Raw genomic sequence first — 27,847 nt, forward strand, 5'->3', positions numbered from 1 at the left:
GTCTATCCTAGCAGTCACTGGAACATGGGCCACTGTGTGGCTAAGCTATCTTGACCCAGGAAGGAGCGCTGCTGGTGAATTGGCCAGAATTGGCAATAGGCACTACTAGCCATGGAGGCCACTTGGGTCTCAAGTGACAAAGCTGGATCAAGAAGTACCCCCAAGTTATGAACCTGCTTCTCCAGAAGGAGTTTAACCACATCCTGACAGGTTTATTCCCCAATTTCCCACCAAGAGTGCCTCCATCTTGTTGGGATTCACCTTCAGTTTACTGGCCTTCATCCAGCCCATTAGTACCTCCAGATACCAGCACAACACTTGCACAGATTCACTGCATAACTTGGATTGATTGAGCTTGGGTATCATCAGTATACTGATATATTCCCAATATATCAGAATCAGCCTGGCCTTTAAATAGCCCTATTAAAATAGCTGCCTGTCTTCTGAATTATGATGTGGCCAAAGCTATATAGACTGCACTTGAAAAATCCTAACCAAAACAAGGTTGTGTATTGTGCAAAGGACAACTATTTGCTTTTAAGAACCTGAGCAAATGTCTCTTCCTTTCAAAGGTTAAAGGAAGTGAATCATGATTTGGATGGAATATTTATGAAGTTGAAAGGAATTAAAATCTATTGTGCCAGTTTCCTCTTTTCACAATGAATGTCTCAAACATTGCTGTTTGGACTTGCTAACTTAAAAAAAATCCAACTGTTACATTAAAAGGCATTATGAAAAGTCAGTACTACTAGCTGTTGCTGTGATACATCAGTGCAATGTTTCAGGATACTCATCCTTATATCATAGAGGGAGGGAAATGTACTTGATTTCTGAACTTTCAGAAGATATTTGCATGCTTTGATGCTGATTAAGTACATGGGCAGATTTCTTTTAAAACATTAACTGACTCACCAGGTGAGTAGACCACAATGGATTGATCATACTGGAGCACAGCACTCATTTATCTTTAATAACTGTACAGAAGAGGGAATTCATTTGTTAATCTGGCAGATTTTAATGCTGCAACTTCATAAAAATATGTTAGTCTTATGCACTGCGCTGTGGTACTTTTGATGCTTACAGTACAAGATTGAATACTCGCAGCTGGAAACTCGACAACTGCAAATATCTGTATGGCATGCTGGAACTTTTAGACATCGAGTATTCCTTGGAGAAGTGGTGATCCCATTTGAATCTTGGGATTTTGAAGACAGTTCAACTCAGTCATTCAGCTGGTATCAACTCAAAGCAAAGGTGACTCCAGCTTTGTATTAGAGCTACATATTTTCCAGCAAACACACACACACACACACAGAGAGAGAGAGAGAGAGAGAGAGAGAGAGAGAGAGAGCGAGAGAAGTATGTTTGGATATGAATATACAGTGTATGCTTTTAATTCCCAACATTCTGATGCAAACTTACTTTGTCCACTATAATGAGATGGATAGTGTCATCAAAGGAATTGATTAAGTCTTTAGACATTCACCCTGATAGCTGAGTCACCTCGAGTAACCTCCTAACCTGTCACTATATTTTTAACAAAAAGAAAATTATGGATCTGTGGTCTTGCTCTAGATGAAAGTTTAGCTGCTTATTCAGTTTTATAGTATGGGTCATTGAAATATGAGATCAGTTATTCCTGTTAGTGTCTAATAACTGTGATTATTGCAGGTAGACTCTCAGGCTTGACCTGTTTTATCATTTGAGAATAATTTCACAACTGATTATATGAATTAATTATGAGAAGAGAGGAAAGGCACAGGGCAATCACAAACTGTCAACTATGTTTGTGTGTATTCTTCTCTCAACTTCTGTATAGCCCGAAAAGCTTGGAGATAATGTACTCCAGTACAGTGGAGAACTTCGGGTGCGTGCAAAGCTGGTTTCACCTTCCCTACGTAACAAGTTCCAATATGGTGAGCATGGGAAAGAACATACAAAGCACCGTATGTATTCTGCTGTGGGGTGTGTGGCAAAACACAAAATGACTGTCATGGGGCACAGCAACAACACATATACTCAGCCCTCTGTCCCTGGGTCTTAGGTTTTTATCACACTAGGGATTTAGACTCCCAAATAGCTCTTGCATAGCATTCACCATTTGTGATGTGGCTTCTAGCAGTGTTGATGATTCTATGGATTATGATGGAAGTCATTAGTCTTAATTCATCTCTGGCACAGGACTTGCCCTACTATCAGACAGAATAAGGCAACTGCCTAAAGTGGGTGGTTCTGAGTGCTGTGTGTGGGTGCAGGCACCCACTTTTTTTATTTGCTGGCCCTGCACTAAACTATTTAGGGAACAATCCAAACCCTTGACTAGCAGTAGTAGGTCTCAGTGGAGTAGCCTAGCCATCACTGTTTCACTGCTGGCACCAGAAGGTGGGTGGGGTCAGGAAAAATGCTATGCCAGTTCCCAGCTGGTACAGCAAAGAGACCCAGATCAGGACTGTTCCTGACAGCAGCAGGGCCCGCTCAAGATCCAGCACATCCTGTGCCTGCCCAGTCCGTCCCTTTCTCTGCATACTCCTGCAGCACTCTGTTTCTGGAATCTCCACTCTTCCATTTGGGAGGGCACATTGGAGTGTTCCTCACCAACAAAACTCTCTTGCCAGTGGTGGGGCTATATGAAAGGACACTTCCACTCCAAACCTCCCTCTAGCATGGCAGATTGGGGGTTTGGAGAGCTGTGTTAGTCTGTAAGACATTGTAGCATTTTGGTCTTCTTTTCATAATCTCCTTGCTCACAGTAATGGCAGCTGATAGCACCTAGACATTTTACCCTCAACACTGTGATAACTCTCTTCTGGTTTCTGCCCTCTTTCAGGGGTGGAACACAGAGCACATCCTGAGTACCAGCTTCAACTTCTAGTTCTTGGAGCCCACAACTTGCCTATGCTAAGACCTGATAGCCTATTGAACACATTTGTTAAAGGGTATGGTTTGCAATGTTGTTTAAAATGTAATTGTTTTATTATTTATCATGCATTAAACTTTTTGAAAGTTAGGTAAAGGTAAAGGGACCCCTGACCATTAGGTCGTGACCGACTCTGGGGTTGCAGCGCTCATCTCGCTTTTTTGGCCGAGGGAGCCAGCCTACAGCTTCCAGGTCATGTGGCCAGCATGACTAAGCCACTTCTGGTGAACCAGAGCAGCGCACGGAAACGCCGTTTACCTTCCCACCGGAGCGGTACCTATTTATCTACTTGCACTTTGATGTGCTTTTGAACTGCTAGGTTGGCAGGTGCAGGGACTGAGCAACAGGAGCTCACCCCGTCGCGGGGATTCGAACCTCCGACCTTCTGATCGTCAAGCCCTAGGCTCTGTGGTTTAACCCACAGCGCCACCCACGTCCCTTATTTGAAAGTTAGTTTAAGAGAAAACCTTATATGTAAAATCAGGTAACTGTTAAGTGTGTGCAGCTTAACCTTATGCTCAACCTTATGCTCAACCTTATGCTCAACAAACCACTGGTACACCCTTTGCAATTCTTATTTCAGTGGGAATAGTTAAGTATGGGCTTAAATATCTCCTGTCAAAATGATGGCGTTAAAGCTGTTTAACTATAGCTGGATTGTAGACATTATCATCTGCATGGCTCGTTAAGCTCATGGTTGTTCTTTTGTGGCCATGCCCTTATCTGCCCACCCAATGTCATTTATGACATGTGCAGGGCAGGTAGGCAAGGTTTGGTGAAAAGCTGCAAAACTGCCTCTCTGGCCAAATTGCAATCTGTGCCAGGTTTAATTATGCCCATGCACTGAAGGTTCCTTACCCCTGCTTTATTCAAAGCCTCCTATGGTAAAAACAGAAAGACCAACAGAATTGAAGGAGCATAAGGTATTTTATAAAACGTTCCTGAAGTAATTCAAGAAGAGTAGCTACGTTAGTTAGTCAGTGGCAAGAAAAAAATGGCATTGTATTTTGGTACCTTAACAATTCATGAATTGTAGTATGAACCTTTGTAGGCTAGTGCCTGCTTCATTTGATGCCTGCATTAATTGTATCTCAAGCCTCGATAAATGTCAGACTTCAAGGTGCCATGAGATACTGGTTTGTTCTGCAAAGTAGGGGCAGAGTTCAGTCAAAGTTGAGCACTTTAAAGTCCCTGTTGCTTTCAAATGGGGCATGCTCAACTTCCTGACTGAAATCAAGGAGACTGAAAATGCATAACTTTAGCTGGATTGTGCCCTCACCTTTTCCCTGTCATAAATCTCACTGAATGGTTTCTAACTTTCTCTTTGGGAAGCTGCCTTTGTATCCTGGGGCAACGTGACTTAAAACAAAGGACTCCTGTGCTGAAGAAACAAGCCCAGCCACAATGGAACCACTTGTTTGTCTTTAATGGGGTTACCACATCTCAGCTGCAGCAATCTTGTCTGGACTTAACTGTCTGGGATCAAGCATCGTTTGGTTTACGTGATCAGTTCTTGGGCGGTGCAAGACTCGGAAAACGTAAGTGGAAAAAATGAGACTTTCGTGCTGAGAGATATCGCAATCACCCCACATAGCACAGTGTTGCATTAGGGATAATGTAAAGGAGGTGGAGACAGAAGACCTAGGAGTTCTATAGATCAAACCTCGCCTTGGCTATGACTTCACTGGGTTCTCCCCCATCTATAATGTAATGGTATAATATCATCAGTCTACACAGTGCACAACTCTTGTAAGGTTTACTAAAATGATGGCTATGAAACACTTTAGGAAAACAGCACAACTCACGTTAGATAATTTTTTTAAGGCTTGAAATGACTCTTGTGGGTTGGGCTGAGGAACCTGTAGCCCTCTAGAAGTTGCTGGAGTATACTATTGAGAGTTCAAGAGTCCTGCAACATCTGGAAGACCCCAGGTTCCTCACCCCAGCTCAACACGTGTGTTGAATTAAGTAATTCAACTTAAGTATTGTGTTTATGCAGAGCTTCAAGTCTGTTCAGGGCATATCACATACATTATCTTCCTGTAATTTGTACAGCACCCATGTAAAGAGAGGGCAGTTTTATCTTCATTTTGAGGAGTGGGGGTCTGAGGTTGGTCTCAGTGAATTTATGACATTCAAACCAGGGGTGACTTGATTCATAGCTCAGTTTGCGAACTCCCCTGCCCATACATACATGAAAAAGTAAGCGGGACCAGAGATCCACAGCCCCATTTCATTCATTTAAATATCTACACAGAGTAGTCCCATTGCCATTGCTGCATTGAGGAGATACCATATGAGCTGGAGCATTCATGCAGATGCTCAGTCCTTTGGAAGCCTCACTTAAACAATAACTCCCTCAAAAAGTGGTGAAGTTAAAAATTGCATCTGATGGGCTTCAGGAGTCCACACACTAATGTGAATGCTCTGGTTTATTATATGACATTTTCTCCCTGCAGCAGGACCATTTTGTGTGATGAATTTTTAAACGGGAAATAGGGCATGTAAGTCCACCATACTACCTTAAAAGGAAGCTTTGGAGAACACACTGATAGCCACCCTATTGGTCCCTGGCACAGCCAATCAACACAAGCATTGGAACTTTGCCTCCTGGCCCAGTTAGAACATACAGTATACTAGGAGGATGTCACAGGGGAACGCCAACATCCCCCATAGTTCACTATGGAAGCACTTCACATGTTGAGAACCACTGACCTAGTTGCTGCTTGCTGAATTAATTCTCTGTTTTTCCTTGTTTTGGCTCTCCTCAGTTTGTCATAAAAGCCTTCTCTTTGGCAAACAATCAAAGGGACAAAGCAATGCTGACACGTCATTAGCAACACTAATTGGAATTGCTCGCAGCAGGCGTTGTATCCTGCTAAGCTTTCCCTGTGGCAAGCCATTATTTTTCTCAGTGTCAAAGACCCATCTAATTAAAAGCTGGACAGACACACAAAAAATATAGCAGGACCAGCAAACTACTCCAAAACCCAGTTCAACTGCAAAAGATCATTTCGTAAACTGCATAGAATCTGATAGTTTATTTAAAAATGTATACATCTCTTGTAAATGAGTGAGAACTACTGCATTTGTTATAAAGGTATTGTTACATGCCAGCCCAATTGCCAAGCAGTGCGAGATTCCAGGGGTTCCAGGCATGCTTACCGAAGGTTCATGTTTCGGGAATGAGGCACAGCAAAGACACTGGTGCCTTTATGTTATATGGTTTAATTCCACATATATACAACCTGACCCTATGATGGAGGGGTTCCCAGCATTATACTTCAAGAGGCTCTTGCTTCCTCCATAGGTGCATCTTAGGAGTCAGACATCAGCCATGGCTCTCTGCCTGTCTGCAGCTTTTCTTCAGTTTCTGCACACATAACTTCCCAGAGACATCACTCTTAACTCTTGCTACTGCAAGCCCTCTTTATCTGTTGATCTATTTGCCATCTTACACAAAGTTCATTTGATCCATTGGCTTTTGGAATGACTCATACCCCCACCCCAAGATGATTTTCTGGATAAGGGAAATTTGTTGTTGTTGTTTAGTCGTTTAGTCGTGTCCGACTCTTCGTGACCCCATGGACCAGAGAATGCCAGGCACTCCTGTCTTCCACTGCCTCCCGCAGTTTATTTTTTATTTTTTATAAATATTTATTGAAATTTTCAAAAAATAAAGAAAAAACAAAAAACAACAACAATTAAAAACACATAAAATTTACATTTCTTACTATCAATAACCAATTTCCTTGACTTCCCCTCACCTCCCCTTCTTGTATTCCAGTTCCAATTTTTAGCTCAGCAAGTTCTTGTCCCCAAACTTTACCTTATTTTCTTTAATTCATTTTAATTAACCAATTTTAACTTATAAACCTCAACCTTTATACATCAGTACTTATTCTTAAAAATCTTTTTCTAAGGTCGACCCCAATTCCCTTCCACGAATTCCCCATTTTTATGTTAGTAACAAAACAAAATTAAATGAAACAGAATATAATTGTACACCCTTTGGATTCCCAAAGCCCCACCCCCCCTTTCCCGGTTTCGAACCCCAACAAAAGTCCATCAGTCCATCTGCTATCAGCCTGGCGACCTCACGTCCGAGGCTCTTAATTCTCTCTCAATTCCTCTCTGCCGGTTTTTTTGATAGTCCTTTATATTAAACACCAAATCTCGAAGAAGCTCTGTCCCAATAAGGTCCATATTTCTTCCAACCAGGCCTCCATATTTAAAAGTGGAGCCAAAATCTTGTTTCTTGCTTCTCTTAAGTCCAAATGTCCCAAAAGCTCCAGTTTCCACTTTAGCCAGGTTTGTATTCCATAGGTCTTCAGATCTCCACATAAGGAGATCTCTCCATTCTCCATTCTTCAATTCAAACCAGATTTTCATCATCCTGATCTTATTTTCCTTTGTATCCATCTTAACCGGCCTCTGGCTCTCCTCAATCATCTGTGGCATTATAGCTCCTCCTTCCTTTTCCTTCAAATCATCATGTTTCTCTTTCATCACATTCTCAAATTTCTCAGATTTCTTTTCTTGTTCAGCTGCAGAAATTTTTAGTTCAACTGCAAAACTTTTTTGAGCTGCAAAGACTTGAGTCAAGTCCCTCCCAGGCTCAGTAACTTTATTTACTGTTCCATTCAATATTGTAACATTTGTAGCCAAAACATCGCTCTGTTCCTGCAACTTTCCCAAGAGAAGAAAAGTCCTCTCCAGTTCAGCCAGTGTTTTTCCACTTACAGCCATTTTTGTAATGTCCTGAACCCCCTCTAGAGGGATTCTGGTTTCTTAGTATCTTCCAGTTCCAACCCAAAAGTCAAGTTAGCCTTTTCTTCTTTATTTTTAACAATTTGTTGCCAAATTGTAACAAATATAACCGGCAAAGACAACAGGAACAAAGTTCTCCTTTTTTCCCAACTTTGACAGCTAGTTTGACAGCTGTCAAAGTCTTCTATATCTCTTCCGCAGGCTCTCTCACCGATCGCTCCCGGGTCTGGGGGGGGGGTGACAATTCCGCTCTCAATATTAGCTCTTATCCTCCAGCACAATCACTTATATTGCCAAAACGTGGAATTAATTGCTTTTATCCACAAAAGAGAAAGGTGGTCTCTCAACCTTAGTTATAAAATCCTTGCTTTAAGATGTTTACAAGGCGGGTAGGCGGATTTCCTCTTTGCACCTTACCGGGTCGTACCTAATTCCCCCCCAAAAATTTCTCTTTTTAAGTCCAATTTCCGTATTACTCACGGGTTGTTACTTTTAGTCCAAATGTTCAGAGAAAGAAGTCAGCTCTCTCCGTCCATGGCATGCGGCTTCACTCAGTAGGGGAAGCAGTCGACTCACAGCACCGCACCGCTCTCCGTCCCCCGTTCCGGAGCCTTTAAAAAGGCTCCTTCGCGGGTCAGGGGGGCGCAAATGGTGCCCGCCGAGTCACCAGGTCCACAGGCTTCAGCGCCTGTGGTTTCTGAGGGTCCCCGCATCGCCGCCGCGGCAGGACCCGACCCCTACTAAGCCGATCCCCTCCGGAGCTCAGAGGGAATCCGCCATTAGGCGATGGCGCTAACCCGGAAGTCTCCTGCCTCCCGCAGTTTGGTCAAACTCATGTTAGTAGCTTTGAGAACACTGTCCAACCATCTCGTCCTCTGTCGTCCCCTTCTCCTTGTGCCCTCCATCTTTCCCAACATCAGGGTCTTTTCCAGGGAGTCTTCTCTTCTCATGAGGTAGCCAAAGTATTGGAGCCTCAGCTTCACGATCTGTCCTTCCAGTGAGCACTCAGGGCTGATTTCCTTAAGAATGGATAGGTTTGATCTTCTTGCAGTCCATGGGACTCTCAAGAGTCTCCTCCACGTCCATAATTCAAAAATGGGAAATTTAGCCTATCTTAATTAGTTCTCATCACTTGTTAATTCCAGGGGATAGCATTTTCCAGCACACAATTTAATATACACAGGTCTGTCTTAACACTTCAAGCATTGATTAATTTCTAATGTTTTGTTGATCTGGAGATTATAGTGGTCTAGCACCCACAAACTCATAACAATAGATAGTGCAAGAGGAATCTTTCAATAGATTATACTCAACAATGATCCACACAGTTGGCCAATTGTGCTCTAATTCTGGAGCCCCCAACATGGTGCCCGTGGGCATCATGGCATCCCCAGACCCCCTGCCATTTCTTTTGAAAACATTTTTGGAGCTCCTTTCCAGCTTTCAAATCTTGCTGGAAAGAGAAGTGCAGGCCTCCAGCTGCCCTGCGCTCTTCCTTTCCACACCCCAGATTGCATGTTGTTTAATTGGAAGGGGGACGAGAGAGAGGTCCCTGGTATTTTGGCTGCTTTTTATTGTTTAACTTGCTTTTTGTTTGCCCGTTTCTTCTGCTTATTTGGAGTGTGCATGAATATTTTTCTTCACTGAGTATCACCAGTTTTTTCTCCGGCAAAATGATATTTTGTGGTGCCAGGGATTCCCATTATTTTGGTCCTGGAATTTTAAAAGATTGAGGACCCTTGCTTTGAGTGTGTGTTTCCACTGTGTACTTGCACCATGCAAAAGAGACCCATTGACCAGATAAATGCATGAAGCAGCCTGAATCTCAGTACTCAAAACTTTGTAGGAACAAATTTCAGAGAGCTGGTTCCGAATGTACTGTCTTCAAAGGACATGGTTTCAGGAAAGAGCTTTGTAGAATGTAAACGTGTTTAAAACACAAAGTTTTATTTGTCACATATAAATAGATGTGACATCTCTGCAAAGGGGGTTGGAAGAGTAGACTGAACTTTTTGCTCTGTTTCCAAAGTTTGCATGTAAGATAAACAAAGAAACTGCTAGTCTGACTCTCACACCCCAGATATGCTCTGTTTTGCAAACATAATGGTATCTATTGAAACTCAAGATGTGAGGAGCCTTTGCCTAATTCTTGATTGTAATTCATGTACTGCATTCTATCAGAACATGAGGTGTTAGGTTTTCTTAACAAAATGAGAGCTATTAAATGGACTAAGTCAAGATGAGTCACTTTCCCTTTCTTATGTTTCCAGAAACATCAACCGGTACAGTGGATGCAACCTCCCAAGCATGTCTTCAGTGGGAAAAGATGCTCAGCAGCCCAGACACATGGACAGACATAGCACTTTCACTGTATCCTAATGCTCCTGCCTTTAAATTCTGAATGTCTCTTGCCTTAACAACATATGGAAAGCTATGTGTAGCACTGGTCAATGCCTGCTCAGACAAGTATGGTATGCCAGTTATTTTAACCCCAAGAAATGTAAACAATGAATGAAAAGAACAAGAAGGGAACAGCTTTACTGATCTCTGTGTATGTCAGGAGCTTCACAGCAAGTCAGACTGTGCATGTGTGAAAGAACCTCAGATCCACAAATACAAGAAGTGTTAACTGCAAATTTAGAGTTCACCTATTTCTCTGGGAAACTAGTTGGGTATCTTAGCCAGAGCAGCAGGCATGATTTCCTGGCACAATTCAAGCAATAGCAAGGTTAGACTGGGAATTTAATGCAGCTGTTGATGAACTATTTCATGGTTGCCTCTCTTTTTGCAAACTCCAAAGGCTAGGACTAAGCAATGCAAGAACGTTTGCTGTAACACCCTTGTTCATTTTCACTGCTGCCTGCTTCTCTCTCTCATAATCAGCCCAAACCTTTTTCTTTCTCCATTCTACTTTGACAGTCTCAGCTTTGTTCTCCTAAATCAATCTGGCTATGCCTGTAAATTCAGCAGCACTGTGCACCAATTACTTGAGATGATGTCTATAGCTGCAGCCAATATATGTCAGCGTCTGGACAACCTATTCTTTCTGCTTGTCAGCGTCAAAGAACAGAACTCCTCCAATGAAAGTTTGAGATAAATCTTTGATTTATTGGTATCTGTAATCTACAGAAGTAAAAGAAAACCCCAATGTATGGCATTTTATCTATGCATGTAATTAGTTGGGCTAGGGGAAACAAGCACACACATGTATCCTTTTTGGAGGGTTGTTTTTGTAAACCACTTATTTCTTTAACTGGAAAATACCACAAAGGGTGTTTTGCTTAGTTCCACAGACAGTGGTACCTTGGTTTAAGAATAGCCCTGTTTACAAACTATTCCATTTACGAACTCCGCAAAACCGGTAGTGTCCTGGTTTGTGAACTTTACCTCGGTCCAAGAACGGAAGTCGAACGGTGGAAATGCACCGGTGGCAGGAGGCCTCATTAGGGAAAGCGCGCCTCAGTTTAGGAACGGATTAAGTTCATAAACCAAGTTACCACTGTATAGCTGCCCAGTACTGTTGAGCCAATTAATTTAGTATTATCTACCCTAACAGGCATCTGCTCCCTAGTGTCTAAGGAAATCTAAGGGTCTTTTAACCAGATATGCAAGGGACTTAATTTATTGTGATAAAATGGAGGGTGAGGGAAACAGGATATGTCACAGTCATAAAATAAATTAATAATACAATCACTACAATGATTTCTGTTCTTCCTTTGTTTCATCTGTTCCAAGTGACATCCAGTGAAGCAAGTCTGCTTGCACAACAAGCATCTACAATGGAGCTTCTGATTTCTCTTCTCCCACCTCCAGTTCTCTGCATGCGCTCCATCTGGTCCACAGAGTCTGAGCCTCTGGAGCTTATTATGGGGATATGTGGAAGACGACCCATTGCACACATGGGCATTCACTTACACTACATTGGATCTCAACTTCCTTCTATAGAGTGACTAGATGAGCTGTTGTATTTATCAATACCATCCATTAATTTTTCAAATATCTTTGATGGCAGGAATAGAAAGTATGGGGGGGGCAGGAAATCACACAGAACTTCAAACACATGCTGCCTTGCAGATTTTTTTTATTTGTTGGTGAATTACACAAACAAATCCCACAACACTGTTATCAGGAGACAACGGTTAAAACGTCTTTGAGTACAAAGCAGCATAGGGAGTTATATGTTGAACAGAGCTAACAATGTATTGTTCACTTGACATTCTAGCAGATTTCCAAAGCCTGAGGTGGGATTGTTTCATGGGTGGAAGTTAACATGGACACAGTGGTAGAAGAAATCCATAGAAATTCTCTTTAATAGAGAAAATAAGCTGACAAAGTCCCTTCATGGTTGGAGTCTGAAACTATATCATTTTTAAAAAATTAGAAAATTTGTTAGAAAAAAAAATAGGTACAGTGAAATTGTATATACTGAATCACAGCCATGTTATCACAATTTGTTTTAAAGTAAAAAAAAAAATCATCTTTACAAATGTTTTCTAGATCAAAATAGTTGCCTTGGCTTCAGAGACTAGAAATTATTGTCTATTTTTTACATTATTCTTTTCATATTAAGTCTGAAAGTAGTAACAAAATATACAAAGCAAAAAACTTTTATCCTCCCTTTTCAAACTAGAATTATATCTGTCACTTGCATCTTTAACATAGGTATATATAAATACTACACTACAGCTGATTGGTTAAGCTGGAGTACCACACTTCAATAACATTGAAGGCCAACAATATCCCTGCCTATCTGTTATGTAAGAAGAGCATCCAAGTGTGCCTGTAATGCATAGCTTCTGAATGATCACTGTGGGAACTTCTCCAATACAACAGTGCAATTAATAAGCTTCCTCAGACTTACTACTTGTCACCACTGTAGAAATGTCAACAGTGTAAGAGGGGGAAAGAGATGGACGCCATGAAGATCTTTACAACCCTGAATTGTCTGTGCTGCTTAAGAAACAACCTGGTGCAGCAAACTAGTAGGTTGATTCCCCAATCTGGACATACCTACCACACTATAGAAATGGGTGCAGACAAGCAGTGTAACAAGCAGCACAATAGTAACACAGAAAAGAAACAATTCTGACAAGCCTTTTGGCACTAGCATAGGACCAAATTTCACCAAGTCTTGACTGAAAACCTTGTGGTGGCTATCCTTGTATGCTTAAAACTGATGTTGTATTAAGCTAAAATCAGGTAGCATCTGACAGGTGTGAGGGTTTGGGGATTATTATTTTTTTTGGTATGACTGTTCAGTGACCCTTCAGAAAGAAAGGTCAGCATTGAAAACCTGCCTTTCCCAGAGTCTTGCCTTATGCATTTACATAGCTTCAAACTCGTCAATTCTTTGCTTGGTGTTGCCTTGTCGGATCTGCCTCAGTGTCTTGTACTTGTCTCGTCCTTGCCGCATATTCTCTGTGTGAATGAGGTCGTTTTGTGTCTTCTTGTTCTCATCTCTGGCCTGGGCTAGTTCATCAGTCAGCGTCTGCAATATTTAAAACACTCAAGTTACACAGACATACAAATACTTAGGGGAGTATGAGGTAGCACACAAGACTATAACAGAACATCATTCCTCAGTCCTTCTGTTGCTTGGAAGCCAGGCTATGAAAATCTTTGCCACGGTGTTTCTTGTAATAGGACAACTAGAAGTGGTACAACAAGAGGAGTGTAGAAAAATAAGAGCCTGGGGGCAATTTAGAAGATTCTGGATTTCTTCCAATCCTAGCCATGCCAGGCTTCCTTAGATAGGCAATTGAGGCCTACAATAACGACCCACAGTTATTAAATGAAATATAAGAATCCTCAGTTCCATATGAGCTTCCTGGTACATTTATTAGCGTCTGCATTTAACAGGTTCAGAATTCAGTACAAGGGCAGAGAAAGAAGCAGATATAAACATCTCTCAGCTCTTTGGAACAACCAACAAAGGAAGCTGCCTTCTATTGAGTGAGTCCACTCAGTCCATCTAGCTCTGTTTGTCTACACTGGGTGGCAGCAGCTCTCTGGCATTCAAGGCAGAAGTCTCTCCCAGTCCTGCATGGAGATGCCAGGGACTGAACATGGCATCTTCTGCAGGACAGCTGCATATGATAGTTTGGGCAACATGGATGCTGCTGAGCACAAACTGGGTGGCTACTGATCCACACAATCAGTTTCATGAAGGGGCTACCGTATGGTTTTAGATGGAAACACTGGGACAGAAGCCCCATTTCACACAAAATCATCAACCATGAAGAGCAGCAGTCATCTCAGTCATGTGAAACTGATCTAGGTGTATCTTACCTTCAGCTGCTTTTGCACACGCTCATTCTTTTGGGCTTCAGTGATTCTCTTCTCTTCGTTACGATCATCCAAGATCCCTTCACTGGAGAATTCTGCGCTGTAGCCAGAGGACTCGGTTCCTTCGTCCTGAAGGTTGTCATGGACATGGTAGTTCACTGGCTCATATACAGGTGGGGGTGGAGGAGGTGGAGCAGTCATCACCAAGTGCAGCTCCTCTTTTGTTTTTACAAGATCTTCTTGGGCTTCTATAGCCTATTGTAATGGAACCAGAAAGAAAATTTAGACAAAATACTTTTTACTAGGATTCCGGTGGGTACAGAACGAGGAGCACTCTTCTTCTGTGGGGCTTTGCCCGAGGTTGGTCTGGAAGCCACAAGTGGTGCAGAAGGCTGCAGTGAGGTAACTCAGTGGAATGCCCCATCACAGACATAATACACTTCTCCTAAAAGAGGTGAATGGCTAGTAACAAGCTAGCAGCCCAAGTACCAGGGCTTTGGTTTTAATTTCGAAAACCCCAAACCAAGGATCAGGATACCTAAAAGAGAGCCTCTCTCCCTGCTGCCCTGGTCTTAACATTGTGCCCAGCTGTTGGAGGTTCTCTTAGCTGCATTGTAATCCTGCCAATGGCCACCATGGGGAAGGCCCCCTCTATGGTGCCCCCTTCCTAGGGAACTGCCTTCCCTTGGAGCTCCAGAAAGCACCCATACGGGTCATATTTCAGCGCTCAAAACATTTCGGGAGTTTAATCTCAGGATAAATGGTGTCCTGGGGGCCATTCGTTGTATTAAATTACTGTGGTTTTACTATTTTTTATGTTAACTTGTACACACTGGTTTGAGATGGATTGTAAAAGGCTATTTATAAACTATTTTATAAATAAAGCAGTTTTACAAATGCTTATTGTTTAAACATTTTTATACAAACCACTTTGAGACAAGCACCTCAGAAGCATTATACAAATATCTTAAGTAAACAATCTGGTCCTACCCCACACAATCCCATCATACACTTCTACGGCTGGAAGAGTAGCAAAAACTACTGTTCTACAGAACTGTGTAGCCCATACTCCCAGATTAATGGCACTGAAAGTTCCAAGGCAGGACTAAAACTGCTAAACCCTTGGAGGTCAAACAGACCGATACGTAGCTCTAAAGAAACTTAGCACTTACCCTGTGCTGCCACTCTTCTACTTCATTCTCCTTGCGTTTCCTTGCCTCTTCCAGCAGTGCAATCCTAGCTGTGTATTCGGCAAGCTCTGTAGCCTGTTTGACAGAGAGAAAGGCATTTTAACGTAATCCGAAGAAGATGGAAGTACTATTGGTCAGTAAGATCTAGAGGCAGGGAAGCAACCCATTTTGGATGACGCTGCTCTCCTGATGAAAAATCAGGTACAAAATGCTATTGCAATAGTGTTAGCTAGAACCAGCTCCAGGGAGGCAGGTTATTCCACTCCTGTTCAATTTAAGATTCTGGTTATGTCCCTAAAGCCTCAAGTGGTTTAGAGCTAGAATACCGCAAGGGCATTTATCTCCAATATGATTGTGCCAGTGCCCTTCAGTTGGACGGAGAGGGACAACCTTACGTAGAGGGCCACCAACTTCGATGTATTTAAGAAGATAATGCTATGAATGTCTACTAGCTAACAATCTGGGATCATGACTTCCTAATGCCTGACTGATCCCTTATATCACTGGTATCTTTGGGGTAGTCTATTGGTGCCACCTCAATAGCTTAGATGCACAACTCAACTACTAGAAGTTGTGTTTAATGTTATGGGCCCTTTCACCTGAGATTGGACAGGCACCCTTTGTCAGGCATATGACAAAGACTTTCTTATTCCTGCAGACATTTTAAGGTTGCCTTTCAGGTTTCTATTTGGTTTTATGAATTCTTATTTTCCCCTGTATGGTTTATTTTTATGCATACCCCTAGAAATGCTAATGATTGAGCAGCATATAAATGCTGTAAATAATAAGCAAATAAAAACAGCAACAATGGCTATGATCAATATGCCTGTGTATATCAGTAACTGGGAATCAATCACAGTGGAGGACTGCTATTGCACTCAGATTTTGCTTGCTGGCTTCCCATATGCATCTGGCTGGCCACTGTGAACAGGACGCTGGATCAGCTGCCCTTTCGCCCGATGCTCCAGCAGAAGTTAACCTACTATTAGGGCCTGTTGCACATCTCACTACCAGCTGGTGTGTAGCTAGAGGTAAAAGGGGGGAGATTTCACCACGGTAATGCCCAGATTATGGAATTTGTTTTGTGAGATCACTTTGTCCTGTCTCTTAAACACTGCTTGAATGTTTTGGTCTTCTGGTTATAATGCTTCCCCGTATTACTCTACTGTAATACTATACTACTTGCTTTGAGTGGCAAGGAAGGACACGAATTCCATGAAAAACAAATGTCCATACTGTACAGTATCTTGATTTCCCCCTTTCATTCTCAAGACTCACTGCTCAAAAATACAGACTCTCAGCCATGTATTAATTTGTCCTGTATTGTAGGATTTGCTTTGCTTTGGTCAGTAACTTTTTCTTGCCCCCCAAATGTAGCATTCAGCCAGACTCGTTTGCTACTATTTATATAATTGTCAGAGTTTATCTCCCAAGTGCCTTGGATGCGTACCAGCTGCTCCTGACTCTTCATCTGGTCGGCTGCTTGCCTCTCCAGTTCTTCCTTGGCTTGCAGAGCAGCTAAGCGCTCGTTCTCTAGACGCTCAGCTTCCTCCTGAGCCCTTCTCCTTTCATCTTCAAGCTCCCTGGCTTTTTGGATTTGGTCTGAGAGCTCTGGAATGGGGGGGAAAAGCCACACAATAAAAACTTGTGTTTATGTAAACTCCAGCCTTATAAAGATACTTGGCAAATTCGGTGTCCTCTACCTGCAAATGCAAAGAGGAGCTTGCTTTCTGAATGCCAAGACAATTCCAAGGTCTTATCAATATGTAAAACATTCTTCTTTGAAGCTTAATAGGTATAGCTTTGCATTATGCTGCTTACAGGGATGCAGGAAAAGTATGGATTCTAAAGCATTGGATTGATACAGGATAAAGGGAGGACAGTGGCATGTTATGCATTTAAATTTCATAATCTTGTTCAGAGATACTGGCTCAGCCAGATCAGGGTGTAAAGGAATCTACAGTGCACTGCATCAGATCTCATGGCTGGTCTGCTGAGAAAACATCCGCCAATGCAGGCAGTTTAACACTTTCCCTTTAGGCAAAGAGAAAAGCTTCCTGTCAATTGAACTGTCACTACTGGGTGCAGACATTTTAGGAACTTTACAGCCACATATGCCAAATATTGGACATCAGATTGGGTTTTCAATAACATTTTCCTGGGGTTATTATGGCAGACATCTAATCTTGAATAATCTATATAATCGTAAGACAAGATTACAAGGCGCCTACCGTATTTTTTAAATAGTTTGATTAATAGTTGAGGGAGATTTTAGAAGTTGTTTTTATGAAATTGCTTAGCTCAGCCATCTAACAGTAGATAGCAGTAATGCCAGCTGCATTTATGGAGCAATATGCACAAGTAATAAATGATTCAAAGACTAAAAGGAAGCTCCTATAAAACCTCCATCCATTAAGAGTGGTTCCTGTGCTCTGGTGAAGTAAATGTTATCCTGGTTTGTATATTTCTATCATGAAACCCAATGAAATGTCATGCGACAGCACTGTCAGGATATTATAGTGCGCCAACACACTGCTATGTTGCTTGTCTAAGCAGGGCTGAGAATGTGAGGAAGTGGTGGAACCATGGATTCCGGTTGCCTGTTTAATGAAGGCAAATTGTACCTTTTTCTGCTTTCTGTGTCTTCAGTTCGTACTCCTGCAGTCTCATCATCAGTTCTTCCTTCTCCCTTAGCATCTGCTCTTTCTCCTTCTCAATTGTCTCTCTCTTCTTCTTTTCATTTTCTAGCTGTTGTCTGTAATGGATAGAAAAATAAGTTGGCTTAAAACTCTGGAGGTTACAAGTCTGTTTACTCCTTCACCACCATCCTGTGCTGAGGTGAAAAGCTTTTCTCTTCTGTGATTTTCTACAAAGACAGAAGCTTGATGAAAATATGGCATTCAAACACTCCTGTGGCTACATCCAGGGAGGTAGCAACAATCAGGTGTCACAAGCTCTCAAATTAAGAAACTAGGAAGAAATTACAAAGTATGGAGCTGTGCCAGACAGAATCAGGGAATTTCGCTGCTCACCAGGATTTACCCACTGCTGATATGACTTCTGTTAGCTCCATTCTGGGTATGCATCACATTATAGGGATGACTCCATGCATCTTTGAGTTTATTGGGGGGAGCGTGGTAGGCAGCCCCAGTGCAACATAGAATATGCTACAGGGTTAATTGCTAAACTGATAATGAGTGTTGTTTTATCCAAAGAAGCATTCATAAAGGAGGGAGAATAGAGATTCCAAGAGTATGAGTTCCCTGGTTTGGTCCTGCTTAGTTGCCATATTACTGCATTATAGTGGTTAAGATTGATTAAGATGGATCTCTGGAGCATCTTGATATGGGATACAAAATGCTGGACATCAGAGTTCTATTGTGATCCAATATTATTTATTTTAATAGCCATTTATTGCATTTATATATGGCCTTTTTGGAAAGGCACCTAAGGCAGTTTGCAAAATAAAGCAATACAACAATTTCTTTAAATAGTTACCTATTGCTTTATGTCACCTCTTCTCAGCTAAGTGTGGATGCCTACATTTAGCAAGAAAAACTGAGTTCTCTAGATTTCTACCCTTGCAGTGGTGGCATTTTACCCTCACCACCAATCTCTACCTCTGCCAAGTTTTATTGAAGACAACACATTAGGCCCAGCCACTTTCTCCATTCAAGTGAACCACACCCTTCCCACCACTGTCCACCACCACGAGTACCTTTCTAGCTGCTTCTGGTGCTTCTCTTCACGGGCCTGGGCTTTCATCTGTTGGACCTCAATGGTGTCAGGTTTCCTACGGCGCATGTACAGCTCATGATTTCCCATGCACAGCTGCAGGATCCTCTTGTTGATTCTTAGACGAGGAGCATAAAACACAAAGTCCTGGCAGAAGGAGGAAGGGGGGAAAGTAAGTAAAAAACAACAACAACATCTACTTGGGCTTCCCACAAGCATTTTCATCTTCCCCACTCACACAGTCCTTAGTTCTTTGTTATGGAAAACACAGGCAGCAACCTATTACAACAGCTTATGTGTTTTAATTGTATGGGACCTTGTTCTTTTCCTGAAACTTACACATGTGTCGCTTTAGAATGATGAGCCAAGGCCCAAATATTGAGAGAAGAGAAAAGAGAACTTAAGGGAAGCAAATGCAGACTAGAGATTTTGATACTACTATGGAAATGGAATTTGAAGTTAAGAAAAACAGTACAATAAAAGTGTCTAGGACTCTGGTTTGTTTGTTTTTAAGTGTGTCAATGAGATGTATACTTTAATCTTCCTATTAATCTGAAGTGATATACTGCACCAATTAATATACTCAGCATGGGATGTAGACTGCAATGAGAGCATTTTGTCAAATAACTGGACCAAACCATTCATGTGGCAGAGGAAACAAATATTCCACTTCTCAAAGCAGTCAGCTTTAAAACAGTGTTGTTGTTTTTTATTTTTATTTTTTTATATATTAATTATTATTATTATTATTAACTACTACTACTTTGCCTTTTCACCTGACTGTGTACTTCAAAGCTATGAAAAATGTTTAAACAAAATGGTGTCCAATACTTTGGAGATAACTTTTATCACATTTACAGTATTTTTTGCCAACACTGAGTTTTTATTGAAACAAGTTACTTCACTGCTGTTTCACCAAAGTAAACTTGGCACAAACCTGCATCTTGCCAGTTCTACTGAACTGCAAAGTTACATTTTCTTGCTATTTATCATACTTTTATGTCAGGACCTCACAGTAATGAGAATTAAAATCCCCCTTTAGCCTAACAGCCTTGTGAGGCAATTTAGGCTGAGGCAGATAGTGACTTGGGGCAAGTCATGTTTGTTTAGAGCTGAGCTAAGTATTTGCAGTCCAACTTCCTCAGTCCAATTCCTACACCTCAATGGCTCTTAGTTCCCTAATAATTCCAAGCGTCTATTAACTTAACAGAAGACATGCCTTAATCATCCAAAGCAGTGTATGTTTCTTTTAAAAGCACAGAGGTCACCATGTCTTCAGTGTTTCTCTGAACTGGATGCCTATACAGCTTCTCAATTCCCACTCCTAATAGGATAAATAGGGGCTGAGAGTTCTTTTGTTACCAAGGTTTTCACAGACTACTATGCTCATGAGAAAAGACATTCATTGAGCTTTTATAATGGCTATAAAGATGGGTTCATTTCATTTGAGAGAGTATCCTTTTATGCAGATTACTGTGTATGAAATTGACTTTTAATAGCAGTTCTTTTTAAGTAAAAGGAATGAGAACCCTTGAATTTCTGGACCCACTTTCCCAAGATCCATGTGGGTTGTGATCCAGTGCCCTGCACACACAAAGGCTTTTCTCCCTCTACAACTGCCTGCAGGAGAACCCTGATAGTGCTCACTGCGTATCACAGTCAAAGACTGCGAAGCATTTTGTGTGTTCAAAATTTTTAAGTATAGACACAATGCCCTTCCCCGGGCTATAACAAATTTCTGGAATAGCCTCATGAAAAATCTCATTTTAAAAGTGCATCCCAGTTTGTACAAGACCGGCTATGCCCAAGATTCACAAATTTTTTGTATATAAATTACAACATAATGAACAACTATCTGGCATGGAAAGCTTATGCACACAAGAATAAAGGAGTGTTTCATGAATTCATTGTCGCCAATCAGATTTATCTCATGGAAATAAAGGCTTTCAGTGTAGCGAAGCAGCAAGAGTCTGGAGGGGAGGCAACTTCACTCACCAAGCCCTCTCACCAATACATTGGAGGGGTATTTAAGGGGGGGAGGCAATTAGCAAATACAAATTATTTACAGCAAGTGGTCTATGGGGTGAGATATTTAGAAGCCTCAGGAGGAAATCCTTCCATCAGATACAGGAAACAGTAATCTGAGTTGTTGCTGGGAAGAGTTAATGAGTCATTGCTCCTGTGGTCTCTGAAGTACATACTACAGATTAAGGTTACAAAGAACATTTTGGAGAAAATACTAAAAGGGGGAGGGGACACAACTGAATGGCAATAATTTTCTATTAGGTCAATGTTACTTTTTATGCCACCATTTCTTTTCTTGATCCTTTAATAAGGAATTTAATACCTATGAGCTGAAGTACTGGGGGATTGCTGACACATACAATCCACAACTGAACTATTAGCATAAAAAGTATCAGAGTAAAGATGGAAGTTAACATTCTTGATTTGGCAGGAATACTCGTCATCGGCTATACTTACTGGGGCTTTCTTGTCAATTGGTTTTATGACAAACTTCTTGTCATTGAAAGAGATGTTTCTGATCTCACTCCAAGGGAAGCCAATCTTGGGAGTTAATCTGTAAGCACAAAATTATTATGGTTTTGTTTTTCAAGAAGATACATTGATTTTATACATAAATTGTCTTGAATGTGACAATGCTTAAATATAAAAAGGGTCAGATTTCTACAGCATCGTTACCGTCGGGTTTGGTCCTATGTAGACAAGCAATTACGTAAAAGCAAACCATTTTTCACTTTCATCTCAGGGCTGAGGCCTGTAGTTCTAACCCTAGGTATTGTTTTTTCTTAGATCAGGGGCCCCACAGATATTATGTCACCCTCAGCTGGAGGTCCCTTGCCCCTCCCTTTTTTCTTTTTCTTCTTTTAACTTGGGCAGTGCTGGGCTGGCTAGAAAACAGAAGTTCAGACCTTCAGTCTCTTTCCCTCTTCGTCTCCTTTCCTCGGAATGCCTCTGGGGCTCAGGTTAAGACCAAAGACTTCCTCTCAACAAATGAATGGAGGGGCTGGTCAGCGAGGGTCTTTCTTGCTACACCTTTTTATTATTATTATTAAGAAAAGGGATCCTACTGGTGCTTGCTTGGGGGATTGTGTGCAGAATGCCTTTTGTTTTGTTGTGTGCATGCACACTTGTGTGCTGCCTTTCTGAGTGGCGTATATGTGTTTCTTCCCCCCCTTCGCGGGTGGAGATTTGCCTGTTTCTTGAGATGTGCTATCGTTTGGGTATTTTGGGGTGGTTGACTTTTGCCTGGTTTTGTGACTTTTGAGTTTTGCCTTTTGGGACAGTTGGGCAGCCATGTGTCCTACTTTAGGGAGGACAGTCCTCTGTTTGAAAGGCTGTCCAGTCCAAATCTGGTGAAAATATAAATAACCATATGAAGGGTGAGCAGCAACAGTCGCTTTGAATTTGCCCATGGAGAGTTCACACCTGCAGAACACGCAGGTCACATGGCCAATGTCTTGTTCCCCGTTAGGGTGAGAAGCAATTATTTCTGAAAGTATATTTATGCAAATTTGCATAGCAAACTTTATGTAAATCTGCATCCTCTTTTTTTAGTGCTTACTCACTGGTGCTTTAATGCATTACTTTTTCTGGGGTTGCTGTGTGTTCAACCATCCTAAATTTCCTGTCCTTCTGATACAAGCAGATTGAAAAGAACCAAAGAAACTATCTTATGGAAGCTTAGTTGCACCTTGGCCCATCAATTCATTTCTATACAGGTTTTATTCATGTCAAAAATTCACTTCCAGTTAATGGCAAACTATCACAATTTCTGCTTTAAAGCAAAGCAAACTATTAAAATCCACTCAATATGTTGATACCCATTTACTTATATATGTGTATTGCACATCTCTTATGATGAAAGGTGTCAAAATGCTCCCTCTGTTCAATCCCATCTCTAGAAGGACAATCTATAAAATTATAACCATAACACTAAAATTTAATGTATCCCTTCTGTCTGCCACTTTAAAACACCAACACAATAATTACGTGCAGAAGAACTATAATTTTGTTTTCATTATGAAAAGCAGTGGCACTAATATTTATATGTTAAGCTCTATTAACCACAGGCGTGGTTCTGCCCTATTCTGCCCTGCAGCTAAGGTGGCCAGATGCAAAAAAAGAAAAGAAAAAAAAAGAAAGAAGACTGGGTTCTGACACAGTTGTGTAGAAGAGGAAATTCCAACAGGCATGACAAGCTATGCAAGCTAAACCTGCTGAAATTCCTTTTCTGCACCAGACTTCCCCCAACTTGTTGCCTTCCAAATGTTGTAGTCCAAAATATCTTAAGTGCACCAGGTTGGAGAAGGTTGCTCTAAACAACTAATAAAATGTGCAGGGGCCCCTTCTCTTTTTTCCTACCTGGCCATTTCTACCTACAGCCCTTCACGTGCAACCCAGCTCTAATTCATTTAAGCAAACTGAGACATCTAACTGCAGAAACACAGAGGGTGGGATCCAACCTCTTCATATCATGAAGGTTATGAATTAATTTTCAGGTGTTCCAGCGCTTACTTTGCTATGCATGTTTGCCCCTCCCCTGATTTTCCTTCAGAGGCAAAGTTTCCTTTCTGAAGCGTCGATAGCTTGCAAAACCTGTTTGAATGACTATGGCTACACTAAAACTAGAAGTAGTTTCACTCATGCAATACCTAGAGTGACACTCCTTGTTTTCTGGGTGATGGGGCACCTTAGCATTTCAGAAAAATCTCTCTCCTACTCTACCATCCCAAGACTATTTCATTTAAAATCAACATGAAGACCTATTCTATCCTATTTCCATAAACTGCTTGAACATCTCTAGTTATATGGGCTTATGGTTTACCTTGAACAGAGAGGACAAAGCAAAGTTAGTACTGGCAAAAAGGTATGTTCTTTATTTCAGATTCTTCCAAGCTCATATCCTTTAACTCTGCTGCACATGAATGGGAGTAGTTTTCTTTTACATTTTGTCCCCATTAAGTTTCTTATCTCTTGCTCCCTGATTACCAGTCTGCTGTTTCCCCACCCTTCTTCCAAAACTAGAGATCTCACAGCTACCTAATGAAAGAGGATCAGCTACAAATCTGTGTATGGCAGAGGGCACAACCTAATTTGCTTCTAGTTTGACCCCAACCTAGCCATCTAAGGACAGGTGCGCACAAATGGCTCATGGCTGGAGCCAGCCACTAACAAAAGTGAGTTAAAGTGCTCTCTCCAACTTGAATATATTGTATATTGGCTCTGAATGGCCCTAGAGTCCTGTCTGCTTCAGATGTTGGTAGACACCTACCAGCTATCAGTTAAGAGATAATGGGCAGGATTCAACTAATGAATGCAATAACTTAATTTGCACAATGGGGCTTTCCCCCTTCTCCCCACCCCTCAAAATTGGCTCTGGGGGTTCAGGAGAACCTGTGAAACACAGCACAGGAGAAGGTGAAGGGGGAATCATTCCATCTGACAAGCCAAAATGCTTGCCCTGACAGAATGATTGCCAAAGTGCAATGTTGAATTCCTCCCAATTAATTCTGCTTCTGCACAATGTTTTGATGAAGTTGGATCCAAGTTTCTGCCAGCCCTATCATTAGGATCTGGTATATGGCCTACCTTTACACCATATAATGGAGTCTTCCGTTTGACCCCTGCCTGCCCTTCTAAAGGGCTAGTATAGGAGTTAAGGAGAAAAGAGGTCGCAGTTTGGAGATAGTCAAGTCAAGTCACTTTGGGGCCACGTGTTTCCCAGCACAACGGCATTCAGCACACCAAGGTGACTTGCTTTGATAAGGCTGCCATAAAAATACAAAGCACAGATAACGAGAGAATTATCTGGCACTAATGCCTGCTCTTCAACCTCAAAGGAATACTAAAACATCCGCTTACTTGTCGTCCTTCTCATAAATGTTCAGCCCAAGTGCATCTACTCCCAGCCAGAGATCAGTCCCTTTCTTATTCTTGATTTCAAAGTAGTTGATTCCATACATCTCCAGATCCTGGGCAATCTTCAGGTATTCCAGCATGGCATTCTCTCTGGTTGACAAGGAAATCATACGTAGGAAATGTTAGATGATGTTTCTCTTTTAAGACTGATGCAAAACCTTTGTGCCAGTGGGAAAATAAATGCACTCATTGGGGTAACAGGAGGAGACCAACAGAAACACCACCTTACTACAAAACCATTACAATATTACTTATTTCTTGTCCAACATGAGACCTGTTAGTTGTACCCGAGTTACAGCAGAGGCCCAACTGGCCTTAACTAGAAGCTGGACATTTAGTATTGCTGATGCCATGCTGTGGAACACTCTTCCAGCCGTGATGGGCTGCCATCCTTCCCTTTGGATTTCCAGGCATCCCTTGAAGACATTTTTATGCCAACAGGCCTTCACAGCTTTTTAACTAGCCACTCACCACAATTATTTTTTCTACTGCTTTTAATGGCTTTTTAATTTTTGTACACCCCCCTGATATTTTATGATATGGTACAATAGAAAAACTCCCATAAATAAATTTCCAGCTTTGCTAATCCTCTAAAGCTTTTGCCTATAAGCTTGTTCAGAAGTTGCACTGAACAGATACAAACTACCTGTACACAGGTGCAGGTGTTTGGGTGAAGGAGTGTGCAATTGTTGATTTGTACAACTCATCTCTATTGTATGCACAGGTACATAGACACTACACTCGTTGAACACTACACGTGTTTGCTTACACACTCATTGAATGTGGCCCCACCTGTGTACTTTCAAGAGCATTTCAAAAATTCCAGTCTATCATGTTGTGCTTCACCCACACATTGTGCCCAGCACAGGAATTTCTACATACATCAACGGACAATTATGTATCAGGAATGCAGAGAAGATGATGGGCCAGAGCAAGATATATGTAAAGAACCTGTTGCAAGTTCTTTGCTACAGGGTTACCTTTCATCTAAGAGCTGGTGAGGAATGGGAATGAAAATGTGGGCTCAAGAAAACAGACAGACCCCTTCAGTGCCATAACTCACTTGAGCATTCCACCATGTTCGGCATGCCAGACCTGGATCCGTTCTTCCCACTGTTCTCTAGAGAGTTTATGTTGGTCCATTACTCTAAATATACAAAGAACAAAAAGAAAACCCAAGAGATGAGAAAGTTGTAAGCTCTAGTTTAAACTTGTGTACGTCTAGTTTTAAAGAATGCACTTAAAATTCCCCAGAGAAGCCCTGTCCCTAAGTTTCCCATGAGACGTTCTCACCTTTGGGGAATGAGGCGTTCAGAACTGAGGTATCCTGGCTTGTGCAGTTCTTTATTGTAGTCTCCATATTTGGCTTGCACAGCGTAAGACCCAAGGAGGACTGCAGTTTCAGGTGGGCAATAGATTTCATCACTAAGGATTCCTTCTTTCACCTGCAGGAAGAACAGCTTCTGTGTGATGTCCTGGATCAGCTCCTCAGATACATCTTCAGGGTAGAACTTGGCACGGAATTTGAACTGCAGAGGGTTCTCTTTCCTGACCTCTTGAGCAGAGACCTGAAATGGAGAGCGGGCAAAGAGGGAGCAGCAGCAAAACATGAGCAGCATGTCAAAACACAATTGAATGTTAGCAGATTATTGTTGACTATTAACATTTCTGAACACGTTATTCAAAGTTAAGTCTTTTGGTTGTCAGCCTTAGAGTTGCATAGAAACTCTAAATAGCTCCTTATGTAAGATGAAAAACTTCTGCTTGCACAACAGGACTCCTCCCCTTACTCCACACCCCTCCTAAATTTGTTCTGTGGTTTCCCCTATCCCTTTGGAGTATAACTGAGGATGGCATGGGGTGACGGTGGTGGTGGAGTCCAGTTGCACAAGCAGGTGTCATTCTACTCACAGTTGAACACTGTCCTTAGCATTGTGACCATAAGGCTTCCCACTTGCCAAGAGGCGATTTTGCTCTTCACATCCTACTTTGTAGTCCATTCTTTGGTGCTACTTTTGATCGGGGCTCTTCATTTATTTAAGTCAAAGGGCAGCCTCATAGTAACTATCTGGATGCAACGATGTATGTTTTGCCTTTTCTTAAGCAGCTTTGAGATGCATGGTGAAAAAATGGAGCATAATTTATTAAATAAATAGATGCTTAGATGTGTGATGAAGTAATGAGTGCATGCTTTCAGCCACTTTGCTCATTATACAATGCCAGACCAAATTACTAGTGCATCAGCATTCCTAAGGTATATCAATATTATGTACAGCTCATGCTGAATGTTTGCTAGTATGGCAAGAGGAATAAATTATCTTAGACAGAACAGAACTGCAGTACAATGCTATCATGTTTTTCACCAAAGCATCAGCCATAATAGCAACCGTAAGCTGGAAAAGAGAAAGCTATGACAACACAGGCACACACATGGCTTGTTTTATTTAAAAATCCTGAAGGCTTTAGAACAAGGAATAGGTCTATACTAGTCTCCACATGGTAATTCACTAATCTGCGAGAACAATTTATTCTAGGCAATTTGGCAACTAGTCCTGCAGAGATTAAGCAATGTATACCGAGAAGTTCCGCTAATTGAAATAAACACAATAGCCAGCTATTTGGAGTAGGCAACAGACAAGCTGAGACTAGACTATGTACAAACAGTCAGTATTCAGAAATTAAGCAAGAACTCTTGTTTGCCAGGCCATTAGTCACCAGAGGACTGAATAGTTTTAACACTGCATCTCTTTTTTCTTTTCCCATACTAAGTATTTTAACCTCTGGAAGTCACCACAGCAATTGCTGGGATTTCTGGATTGAACTCCTGATGTAGATGGCTCCCTAGTGTCTGCCAGGTCCAACCGAATGTCTCATTGTACTGTAAGTCCCATTGCAGACTAATATTGACCAAGTTCACACTCTCAATATTATCTATGTGCCCTTCTTGTATAATAAAGTAATGCAGAGATGCAGCTAAGGCGGCTAGTGCACAGCTGTGACTGTATTTTCC

General features: G+C 41.6%; 2 protein-coding genes across 11 annotated transcripts in view; one reads left to right on the forward strand and one right to left on the reverse strand.

Annotated features, from left to right (window-relative positions):
* The window catches only part of SYTL3 (synaptotagmin like 3), a 33,716-nt gene extending 22,330 nt beyond the window's left edge, over window positions 1-11,386 (forward strand). For all 8 annotated transcript variants that reach the window (XM_053382274.1, XM_053382279.1, XM_053382275.1 and 5 more), the window contains 5 exons: window positions 1,084-1,254; window positions 1,820-1,916; window positions 2,828-2,936; window positions 4,250-4,455; window positions 9,958-11,386. In XM_053382274.1, coding sequence (XP_053238249.1) covers window positions 1,084-1,254; window positions 1,820-1,916; window positions 2,828-2,936; window positions 4,250-4,455; window positions 9,958-10,088 — 714 coding nt within the window. In that variant the 3' untranslated portion in view covers window positions 10,089-11,386. The remainder of the gene's footprint in view (window positions 1-1,083; window positions 1,255-1,819; window positions 1,917-2,827; window positions 2,937-4,249; window positions 4,456-9,957) is intronic.
* A 365-nt stretch (window positions 11,387-11,751) lies between these two features.
* EZR (ezrin) overlaps window positions 11,752-27,847 on the reverse strand; it is a 36,131-nt gene continuing 20,035 nt past the window's right edge. For 2 of the 3 annotated variants that reach the window (XM_053382283.1, XM_053382284.1), the window contains exons 5-14: window positions 26,131-26,405; window positions 25,901-25,984; window positions 24,781-24,927; window positions 21,379-21,475; window positions 18,881-19,044; window positions 17,787-17,917; window positions 16,613-16,773; window positions 15,145-15,237; window positions 13,976-14,227; window positions 11,752-13,175 (exon numbers count right to left, since the gene is read on the reverse strand). In XM_053382283.1, coding sequence (XP_053238258.1) covers window positions 13,011-13,175; window positions 13,976-14,227; window positions 15,145-15,237; window positions 16,613-16,773; window positions 17,787-17,917; window positions 18,881-19,044; window positions 21,379-21,475; window positions 24,781-24,927; window positions 25,901-25,984; window positions 26,131-26,405 — 1,569 coding nt within the window. In that variant the 3' untranslated portion in view covers window positions 11,752-13,010. The remainder of the gene's footprint in view (window positions 13,176-13,975; window positions 14,228-15,144; window positions 15,238-16,612; window positions 16,774-17,786; window positions 17,918-18,880; window positions 19,045-21,378; window positions 21,476-24,780; window positions 24,928-25,900; window positions 25,985-26,130; window positions 26,406-27,847) is intronic. The other variant, XM_053382285.1, reaches the window with a different exon arrangement.

This window comes from Podarcis raffonei, chromosome 3 (genome assembly GCF_027172205.1).
Source record: "Podarcis raffonei isolate rPodRaf1 chromosome 3, rPodRaf1.pri, whole genome shotgun sequence".
Taxonomy (NCBI): Eukaryota; Metazoa; Chordata; class Lepidosauria; order Squamata; family Lacertidae; genus Podarcis; species Podarcis raffonei.